The sequence below is a fragment of the Epinephelus lanceolatus genome, chromosome 1 (assembly GCF_041903045.1).
Source record: "Epinephelus lanceolatus isolate andai-2023 chromosome 1, ASM4190304v1, whole genome shotgun sequence".
Taxonomy (NCBI): domain Eukaryota; kingdom Metazoa; phylum Chordata; class Actinopteri; order Perciformes; family Serranidae; genus Epinephelus; species Epinephelus lanceolatus.
Window position 1 is genome coordinate 49,381,251 of NC_135734.1, and position 11,250 is coordinate 49,392,500.

At 41.5% G+C, this 11,250-nt stretch overlaps 1 protein-coding gene across 3 annotated transcripts in view; it reads left to right on the top strand.

Moving 5' to 3' along the window:
• Nucleotides 1–396: 396 nt before the first annotated feature.
• LOC117256874 (butyrophilin subfamily 2 member A2-like) overlaps nucleotides 397–11,250 on the top strand; it is a 52,046-nt gene continuing 41,192 nt past the window's right edge. The window contains exons 1-3 of one of the 3 annotated variants that reach the window (XM_033626585.2): nucleotides 397–1,144; nucleotides 5,644–5,994; nucleotides 9,774–9,809. In XM_033626585.2, coding sequence (XP_033482476.2) covers nucleotides 1,060–1,144; nucleotides 5,644–5,994; nucleotides 9,774–9,809 — 472 coding nt within the window. In that variant the 5' untranslated portion in view covers nucleotides 397–1,059. The remainder of the gene's footprint in view (nucleotides 1,145–5,643; nucleotides 5,995–9,773; nucleotides 9,810–11,250) is intronic. The other 2 variants (XM_078171773.1, XM_078171769.1) reach the window with 2 other exon arrangements.

Genomic DNA, 11,250 nt, shown 5'->3' on the forward strand with positions numbered 1-11,250 from the left:
AGAAAGGAACAGAAGAGAAGAAATCATCATGATGAGGCTTCGAGTTGGCCATACTGGTCTGAATGACACAATGAATTTAATTGGGAAAAAGAATACTGACAAGTGTGAGAGATGTGGTGTTAAGGAAAATGTGGAACATATTTTAATACACTATCTAAAGTATGCTTCAGAGAGAGAGAGGCTACAGAGGAAAGTCAGAGCAGCGCAGCAGGACTGGAGTATGGCTGGAATTCTAGGAACTGAAGGGGAAAGAGAAAAGATCCAAGTTGTAAGGAAAGCATTATTCAGCTTTCTGAAAGAGACCCAGTTGATGGGTAGAATCTAGAGGTGGGGATATGACGCTACACACTCTTGTACAGTAGGTGGCGGTATGCACCTGTACGTTGCTTGCGATCCGCCATTAAACGATGGAAGCGATCGGCGCGCGGCTGCCGCAGTTGGGACTGCAGTATCAGCTGTAACATCACTACCGACTGCAGCGCCTGGCTCTCACCTGATCTAACAGCTGATTGGTTCAGATGTCGACTCAACAAGATGACGTTTTAGATAAACTACTCATTTTTGTTGAATTCTAGAGATTAAGATTGTATTTGTCTGACCTGAAGGTTTATTCTGTGAACAGAAAACATGTTGTGTGACTGATGGTGAAAACAAACTGATATATGGGTCTGATCACTTTTTTAATGAACTGACATTATTCCAGACAGGATGTAAGTGTGTCTGTGACTTCCTGTACGGACTGAAGGCTGCTGGAAACTGTCAGACTTCACCGCAGCTTTTTGTCACCGCCCCCCGCTGCGACCGTCTGCTCTCGTCTACTTTCAGTTCATCTCCAACGAGCCTAATACCTCGGAACACTTGCGCTTCAAAAGATCAACACTGTGTCGAGCAAACTGGCTCGATCATAACATCACTAGTCGTATATAGTTTTGCATTTCGTTGTACAAGTGTTCAAGAGATATCTACTGTCGGTTTCTTTCAACTCCGTCAGTTGGCTAAGTTAGCTCCTCACAGTTAGCTAATAGCAGCACAGCACCATCCGTCAGTTTGTTTGGAAACATGCCAGGTCTTCGTGTTAAAGCTCTGAAGCTCCCATTCTTGAGTCTCTGTCTGCTGGCTGTGGCTGGAATAATACCTGCACACGGTAAGAAAGCTAAAGCTTTATATGTAACGTCAGTTTATCAGTGGTAGTTAGCATGAAGACACCATTTCACCTGCTCAAACCAAGGTAACAGTTAACGTTAGCTAACTAGCTTCATCTGTGTGACGTCACACAGTCTTCCTGGGTCATTTAGAGGTTCATCATCATTTTGTCAGCTCAGTCCAAGAACTTTGTTTTATTACTGTTGGAGAGTTTGTGCTGTTGAGAGGTTAAATATATATTCAGACGGTGTTTCATTGTATCTGTGTGTTCATGTTGTGGGGGAGCATCATATTTACAACAGCGTGTTTCAGGTGGTTTAAAGTCTGGTGCTCAGACTGAGCTCGGGAAGAAAGCCTTCATGTGCTCTGCTCCTCTCACTTGGAATAACTGTTTGGGTTCGTGGTGTAACAATGATGAAAAGGCACACATATAGCTTCGTTGATATGAAACTTTCCTGCGTCGGCTCAGATCACAGCACAATAACGAAAGCCAGACTGCCAGGCATGCTGAGAGACTACATGACATTTTTCAAGGTGCAGTGTCACTAAATATCCAATAGGTGGTACTGTAATACCACCTATAACATCTCCCTTTTCTTTAAGTAACCCAAAACTCAAAACTCTTTTATAACACTTACCCAGACAGATAGTTATACATTGCCACTGTAAAATAACCTAAAACAGCTCCACTTATCCCCCCCTCCACACTTTTCCTATAGTACACCCCCCCATGTTATTGTCCATGTGAACTTACAGGTTCAGTCTGTGTGGAGGCCGTATCTGACAGCCATAACGTGAGAGAGCAGGGGAATGAGATAATGATGATGATAATGGGACAGCTGCTGTTTCTGAGGTCTGTGGAGAGCCAGGGGCATGCGGACTGCTGGGAAACCCGCTGGGAGTAGGCTGGGGAGAAAACATGCATGCCCCCTCACCCTCAGTCATTTCACATGGTGCCCGAAACCCATGGCCTTCAAATGTAGGCCCCTCTGAACCAGTCATGGTGTGTTGTGATGGTATCGGTTCTGCCATACATAGGTCGACACGGTTGCGACAATAGAGAGAGCCCTCGACCTCCACCAGATAGGACCGTGGAGCTACTTTCCGCAGACACACTCCCCGCCGCCAGATGCCTGTCCTGTCCCCCCTCAAGAAGAGCAGGAGCCACTGGCAGAGCTGACTTCAGATGCCGTGCCATCAGACGCTGGGCAGGACTGCTGTCCATTCCCTCTCTAGGGGTGTTTCGCCACTGTAATATTGCTTTCCAGGTGTCCCTGCCTTCCCGAAGTGCTTTCTTCCATAGATTCTTTGCAATTTTAACAGCTGCCTCTGCCTTTCCGTTGGCCTTGGGATGCCTTGGTGAGAAGGTGACATGCTCAAACTCCCATTCCACAGAAAACTGGCAGAACTGAGTACAGGCAAACTGGGGCCCGTTGTCAGTGATGACCCTGTCAGGTTGCCCGTACTGAGCAAACTGAGCCTTGCATCGTTTTATTGTAGTCTCTGCACTGAGGTCTGGCAGAACATCAATCTCCCAGTAATCTGAGTAATGATCTACCAACATCAGAAAGTCTTTCCCACTGTGTTGAAACAGATCTAGGCCCACAATCTGCCAGGGGCGTGTGGGCAGTTCATGGCTCAGCATTGTCTCTTTCTGCTGCTCTACAGCATACTCGTTGCATGTTGTGCACTTACTGACAAAGTCCTTAATTTCACTCTGCATTCCAGGCCAGTATATGGTCTCCCGTGCCTTTCTGTAGCAGGCATTGCCTCCGATGTGACTGCAGTGTACTCTGGCAAGCATTTCAGCTCACATTGACTTGGGGATCACAACTCTCTGTCCTGCAAACTACATTATAAACAGGCGGTTCTTTATTAATCCCTCTGTGTCTTTATATTCTTACTTTTTATCCGCTCCCATTGGCTTCATGAAGTTCAGAGAGGAAACACTGGAAAATGTCATTGTCAACAGAGCTCCAGCAACACGTGTGGCCTTCATCAGGGACCCTGATGAAGGCCACAAGCTGAAACGCGTCGGTCAATAAACGCGTCGGTCAATAAAGTTGCTGGAGCTCTTTTGACAAATCTAGTTCATTATGAAGAGAAATATGTTTCTGTGCTGACTTGTTCAATTTTTACTCTTTAAGTCTGAAGTCAGATGTAAGGAGACACCAGATTTGTTTGCAGCTAAAAAAAAAAAAGATATGTCTACGTTGTCATATCTGTAGTAATTTATTATTACATCCAATGATTTATTAAATTCAAACACATAGTAGGAAGAATTGTGATCTTCTGACACTGAGCTCACACTGAGCCCTCAGTATGAAACAGACACAGCAGTTGCTGTCATGTGAATCATCTTATAAACATGTCAGCCTGAATACAGGGTGCAAAATGAACTTTATTGTCCACCTGCTAAATGGCAAGTGAACGTTCAGATTTTACCAGCCACTCGATAGATTACCATTGTGTTTTTGGCTGGTGAGTGAACCTAATCTACTGACCACATATTACCAGCATTTGGCTGGAATCTGGTGCTCATTTTGTAGGCTGCTTAAATAAACTCAGATCATATCCCTAGATATCTCTAAATGGGAATGGGAAATGGGAACGAAGGTGTTCCTCAACCTGCAGGTGTAGGCAGAGAAGACTTTGTGGAAGAAGCTCAAAATGCTGTCATGGTTGTGTGAGGTGCTCCTGCTGTCAGTGTTCTTGAAGTGGTCCTCAATGCGCTGTCTGTGTATATCTTTAGCCTCTTTATGCTTTATCCAGGTTTGACCTGACCTTAATATATGTGTTGTGTGTTCTGTGTACTTGAGCAAACAGCAGCCCTTTGGTTCATTTGATGTTTATCATCATTTTGGAGGGTGTCCAGGAACTTGTGGTTTCATTCCTGCTGGAGAGCTGTGCTGTATTTTCAGACATCGTTTCATTCTGTCACACACCTTTGGGTTAATGTTGTGGGGGAAGCTGTCATTCCTGCAGCATGTCTCTGTTACACCAGGTTGTTTTTTAGTGTACTGCCACACTGCTGCAGCTGTAAGAGGCCTCAGCTGCTTTCAGCAAGCTGCTGCTGACTCCTCCCTGATAGCTGTAAACTACTGTGATTAACTGGATCAACTCCAAACTGAATTTGAAACTCAGTGTTTATTAATACATCATATTTACACTGCTCAAAAAATAAGGGAACATCAGATCTTGATAAATGAATTATTCAAGTTAAAAATCTAGTACGACAAACATTGGACAATTTGTTGAGAACAAAATGATGTAACAACGGTCAGTGGAAACCAAAATCATCAACCCACTGAGGACTGAATTCAAAATCACACCGAAAATCAAAGAAAAATATTGAAATCACAGGCTGAGCCAACCTGATATTAATTTTATCACAACAGCTCATAATGTGACTCAGTACTGTGTACTGCATGCACCCCCGACAACGTCTGGCCGTGCTCCTGATGAGCAAACTAATAATTATTAGGCATATTATTTGCTTTAAGCCCAATTAATAAGTGTCTTTTGTTCTCACAGCAGTCAGTGGTCAGTTGTGCACTGCAGGTTTCCCCCTGTGTGGTTTACATATTACATAACCTGATGCTCAGTTTTACAGTTTTTCTCCAGTGATTTGAGGTATTTCTGATAACAGTGTTTAAAGACTGCAAACACAGTGATGCATTGTTTAGTCCTGTAATTAATGATTACCTTCATTATTGATTAATCTGCAGATTATTTTCTCAATTGATAGTTTAGTATATGAAATGATAAATAGTGAAATGACATTCATAATATTTCAGAGCCCAATGTGATGTCTTCAGTATTCTTGTTTTGCCTGAGTAACAATACAAAACCTTGAGATAATCAATTTATTCTTGTACATGACAAAGAAAAGCAGGAAATCTCTGTATTTCAAATCTGAAAGGAGAAAATGTTTCACATGTTTACTTGAAAACTGACTGAGAGGATTCATTGATTTGCATATTCATTTTATTTGAATTGATTGATGAGAAGTTTCACATTGGAGATGAGGCTAATCCACATCCAGACCCTGAGTATTTTCAAAAGGCCTATTGTAAGGCAGTCCCTCCACATTCTCATTCCTTTATAGATCATAAAGTTCTCTCAGTTTGGAGGTGCTCATGCTCCACCTGGTGATGGTGATGGAGATAATTATTTGTTGTCCACAATGGCAAGACAAAATGATATATCCACTGTGCTGGTGCAGCAACAAGATCTCTAATCTTTGTCACTGAGAGAGATTCAAGTGTTTGATGGAGACCCTCTGCAGTTTCCTGCCTGTATGAGAGTCTTTGAGCACAGTACTGAAGAAAAGACAGATGATGCAACAGACTGTCTGCACCTCCTGGAGCAGTTCACCACTGGGGAGCAAACAAGAGCTTTTGTCAAACAGGGGTCAACAAATAGCTGCAGACAGAGGATATAACCTGACTTGACTTTCTGTGTTTAAACATAATGATTAAAATATGCTTCATCTTTCAGGGTCAGGTGACGTCACAGTGGTCGTCAAAGAAGGGAGTGGTGCTGTGTTACCCTGTTCCCTCAGCACCAAGGAGAGCATTTCAGCAAAGCTCTTTGACTGGAGGAAAGCTGCTCAGAAAGATGGTGGTCGGAAGGAGGTGTTCTTTTATGATGCAGGCATCCATTACAACAACGGGCGTCCAGGTCAGAGTGAGCAGTTCAAAGGTCGAGTCTTTCATTTTCCAGAAGAACTGAAACACGGCAACGCCTCCATCATCATCAGAAATACAACGGTGACTGACAGTGGAGACTACACCTGTGATTTTCCACGTCTTCAGCCACGTCAAACATTCCACATTGAGCTTGTTGTTGGTGAGTACTTTAATGAAACAGTTAAAGATCTCCAGCTGTTATTTTAGGTTTGACCCCAGCTGTTCTTCTTTGTTCATTCAGTCGTCTGTTTAAGGCACTGACGATGAGTTACACCATGAAAGTTTGACTTTAATTACATATCCAACATGTTGATGAAACATGAATAACTACTGTATATTTATTTGTACAGTTACAGTACAGTTTGAGATTTTTTTTCCCTTAACTTCAAGACTGATTTGAAAGCAGCACCACGTGTATCTCAGACCTGACAAGATATAAACACAGCACAGAAACTCTTTAATATTATAATGTTACATTTATGTTGAGACTCAGTTTTGGAATCAACTCTGTGACACTTTCTGAGATGTTATTAAGATAAAATGACCTGGTAATAATCCTGCAGTCAGTCGGGGACATTTACTTTGTTGGTTAATGTGACTGATACACAAGCACTTGAAGCAGCAACAGTCTGACCTCTTGTACTAATGGAAGCAGTGATAATTACACAAGGGGTCGTTACACATCTGTTGTAATTTTTATTCACTGATTTGAACAGTGTTTTCATTTTAAATAAGAATTGAGTTGAATTTAAAAGATGTGAGGCTGTTGATATTCTGTACTTTTTTTACACCTTTGCTCCAGCGATAGGTTTCCACCTTTTTTTTTTGGATTTGGTAGTTGGTGTCACTGTGACCTTGTGTCTGTCTAATGTTGTGAAGGCCTTGAGGGAATGTCCTCACATTTTGCACAAATGTCTAGTTGGACTCAAGAATGAATTGAATAGAATTTGATGGTCAGAGGTCAAAGGTCACTGTGACCTCACAAAACACATTTTTGGCCATAACTTAAGAATTTATTTGTAATTATGACATAATTTCACACAAATGTTTGATAGGATAAAATGATGGAGGGATGCCATTCTGTGTCCAAAAGGTCAAAGGTCAATGTCACTGTGACATCATAATGTTCTGCATTAAACACTTTCCTGGCCTTTACTCAGCGTCATATCTCAGGAAATGAAGGGGAGACATTTGGTCAGATACTGAATTGGTGACTCTAATCTTGGGTATCCACCTTGAAACTGTGATGATGGTGCACTTCTTCTTCCTCCTCTGTGCCATAGAGCTCCATTGTGGTTCAGAACACACCAGTGAGCCACACGTGTTCTTTCACTACCATGAACACCACTGTAGTTGATTTTGACTCAATCCACACACACCGCCCTGCTGCTGTACATAAAGCAGCATATATAGATTAATCCACTGCAGAAAATAGTCCCCACCAAATGAACTATTTCATTCTGTTTATTTGACAAAACTACAGTGAGAATCTGTTTTACTGAGACCTTTACAAACATAAATCTATATATCTGTGACCTATTTTTAAAGATGTACATCTCCAGCTTGGTGCTGAGAGCCACAGACCGTCTGTCTCAACACTTTCTGACCTCCCTATAAAACACAATGTTGGTTTTGATCTTTTCTCAAGATTTGCTGACAGTAAGAAAAATACAGAATGACATCAGGCTTATTGTTTAAGGTCTGATTTCATGTCTCCTTCAGGCAAATCTCTTGGTTGCTCGTCCTCCCTCCTTAAAAAACTTAAAGGGCCAGTGTGTAATATTTGGCATGGTTTATTGTCAATCTGAATCTGAATCTGAATATTCTACCCATTAATATGTTTATACAAGTGTATGATCACTATAAAATAAAATTCGTTTGGGTTTTGTAGCCTTATAATTATGCTCTTATATATATATATATATATATATATATATATATATATATATATATATATAGATAGATAGATAGATAGCAAGGGCCTTGCTTTAGAGAGGTCGCTATCTTGCGCTGCCATGTATGTACGGCAGCCCGAGCGGACAATCCAGCAAGCAAGAGAACGCGTTTCGCGTGTATAAATAAACCAACGAAGACAGCGGAAGGAAGGAAGGAAGAAGGAGGAAGAAACAGCAGAGTGTGTTAGTAGTTCGTTGATAGAGAGTAGTGGAAGTTTTTTTTAGTTATAAAGTTTGCGAATGGACCACACTTACCACGCAACAGGAGAGAATGAACCCGAACCGTCATCTGCAAGGAAAAGAAGACGCAACTTCACTCCTTGTGATGCACTCTCTGCGGCGCTTTTCCTCCTGGTGATATATCTCCCCAATGATGGTAGCACCGAATCCCATTCTGTGCGTTCAGCCTCTCTTCTCGCCTGCTCAGCATCAAACATATGGAGTTCCTCATCTGTATGCTCCGGCTCAAACAGGTATGGCTCTGGGTCTGTGTCCGCTACAAGAAACTCTTCAAAATCGCGTTCAAAGTCGTCCATTGCAGCTACTATAGTCCGGAGATATTGCTAGGCTAAATAAACAGCTGAGCTCTGTTACCGGCTACGCTGTCAGTCAGTGTGCGGGCTGGAGATTGAGCAGAGAGGGGAGGGGGGTCCCCACTCGGTATGGTTACCGGAGTTTCTGGAGTGCTCAAATAAACGGGCCTTTTTCCTGAACGCTCCTCTGGTCTCCTGCTTGTGAGGGATTCATTACAATATAGTAACATGGCTTAGATTTCTAAATAAACATTCACCTCGTGGCTAGATAGACCTACTCCTGAAAAAGTCGTGAGCAAGGCTTTTTGTCCCTACGAGGCCACCGTCATTTACCCGATGGGAGGGGTGAGCGAGTGAGCCCTGCAATCTAGAATTTGACCACTGATGTCACTGTTTTCAACCCATTTTACACACTGGCCCTTTAAACATAAATGTATCGTGCTTGTTCACAACACTTTTGGAAATTTGCATGTGCAAAGCTGCAGATTTCCTCATGGAGTTATTGGAGCAGCTGAACTCCTCACAGCACATTCTCCACAGTATAAATCCCCACCTCCTGTCAGCCTGTGCTGCTGTTGGTATCAGAACATTTACCTGACACCTTATTTCTCCTCTTCCTCCTCTGCACGGTCTTTTCTTTCCATACAAGCTGTCTGCCTCTGGTCACTACTCTGCTTCCAATCTCAAGTCATGTGACTTAACAAAATGACTGCTGCTTGTTTAACTGCTTTAGTGTGCTACCTGGACCAGGTGAGTATTCTCAACAAACTTAAGTCCTGTTCACATCCAGTGTTCCTCATTAAAACAAATCAAATGCTTTTCCTTCCTCATAAAACATTTACATCTAACATTTTGTACATCCATGTTTTCCAGTTTGTGTTCCTCTTCCCTGTCTTTGTTGGCGCTTCACTGAATGTCCATCTTCAAGTTATTATGTTAAACGTCTGCAGGCTGTAGCTTCATATTTACTGCACAGACGTGAGGTTTGTATCAATCTTTTCCAACCAAACTCTGCTTCTGCTTCTCCTCATCTAACTCTCAGTGGTGCAAACTTCTCACCTTTCAGTGAAATAACAGATATTCCTTCTCAACAGTTTAAAGGCTGATCAGAAGAGCCAATCACATGACACAAAACACATGACTTTATAACTCTACCAGTGAAGCTATTTTTTTAGCAAACTGAAGCTCACACTGAACATTGTCACATTCATGGTTTACTGATAACCTCAAACTCACCTCCCTGTCCTGAGTGCAGACACACTGTCCCTCTCTCCTCTCTCGCCACACACACACACACACACACTGAATGTGTGTGTGTGTGTGTGTGTGTGTGTGTGTGTGTGTGAGAATTTGTGCTTTTGCTTCATTGTAACTGTTTAAACTCCAAAACTAAGAACATTTGACAAGTTCATAATTTCACCCACAAATGAATGTTCCTCTTTGTCTTTCAGAGCCCATCTTAAAGGACCGATCAGGAGAAAACCCAGGTGATGATGTCACTTTGCTGCAACTCTGTAGACCTCAGAATCAGAGAGATCTTTAGATACAGTACCTTCAGTTTACTTTGATTGTCCTCACACAGTGTAGCAGGCAGACAGCAGCAGAGGGGGAAATGAGCTTTATTAATTTAACATGTTAACAAGCTAAGAAGATCACTCACCTTCAGTATGAGTGTATTCAGTCTGATTTGGTTCTCTGCAGCTGTAAAGTCCACAGTATTGTTTGATTGGACATAATAATAATAATAATGATGATAATGATAATAATAATAATACTAAATAATAATAATAATAGCATACTTTTTATTGTAACTCTTATGTCGGCACTTTTGTTTTTGATATTTGTTTCTTGTGTTCATTGTGGTTTTGTTCGTTCGCTCCTGCTGCTGTGTCATGAAATTTTCATGAAAATCTGTCTGTGTGAATCTTTCATATTTGATTTTAGCTTGACAGAACTAAACTAACTAAACATTGCACTTTACTCAATAATGGAACTTTTAGCTGCAGCCCTACAGTAATCCTCTTGATTTTGTTTGATTACTTGATTAGTGGTTTGATTCACAGTTGTCAGAAAGTAGTGAAAATGCCCTCATGAGGTCCCAGAGCCCAGTGTGGACGTCTTCAAACCTTCTTTTGTCCAAATAACAATCCAAAGATAATATAGGTAAAAAATATTTTTGGTCACTTCATGACAAATAAGGTCATCAGTTATTACATTTCTGATTAATAAATATATTGATCTACAGATAACTCATGATCTTTTCAGCACCGCTTTACTGCAGATGTAGTGCCATAGAAATTGTTTCATAGATCTAGACCAGTGCTTCTCAAACTTGTACACCACCTCAAAAAATATTAATCTCTCCAGATACCACCACTATAATCAATGTTAAAATACAGAAGGCCTACCCTATTCATTTCAGGCAGGAGGCAGGTTTATTCCTCATCAGAAGATTATTTATTGTCACTTGTTGTCGACCACAGCCAAGCTGGTCAAAGGGGTGGTACAAGAACTAGCACTTAAACTCTTCCACACCGTAAGGGCCAGACCCTCATCAGGTGCTGTGGAAACTTCATTAACACTGCTCAAGTAGCCACTAATGTCTGTGCTCAGTTCAGTGTCATCCGCTTCAGTTTCCACAGAGCTGCTTGAAATATTCTAATCCTCATCCACACTTCTCTTCCTAATAGTTTCCATTTAAAGTCATAATTGCAGTGTTTTTAAAACATTAGTTTTAGCTCCACTTTCCAACTTGCCTTCACAGTTTAGCTTGAAACTTATCACGGACACATGCGCAGGCTACATGACAACATAGCAGGCTGATATCAATAAAAAATATTACAGCAAAGGCAAACCTCATTTTAAATTACATTTCAGGGATCATAGTTTAAGTACTTTCATTTGAAATGTGTCTTGATAGCATTTTAT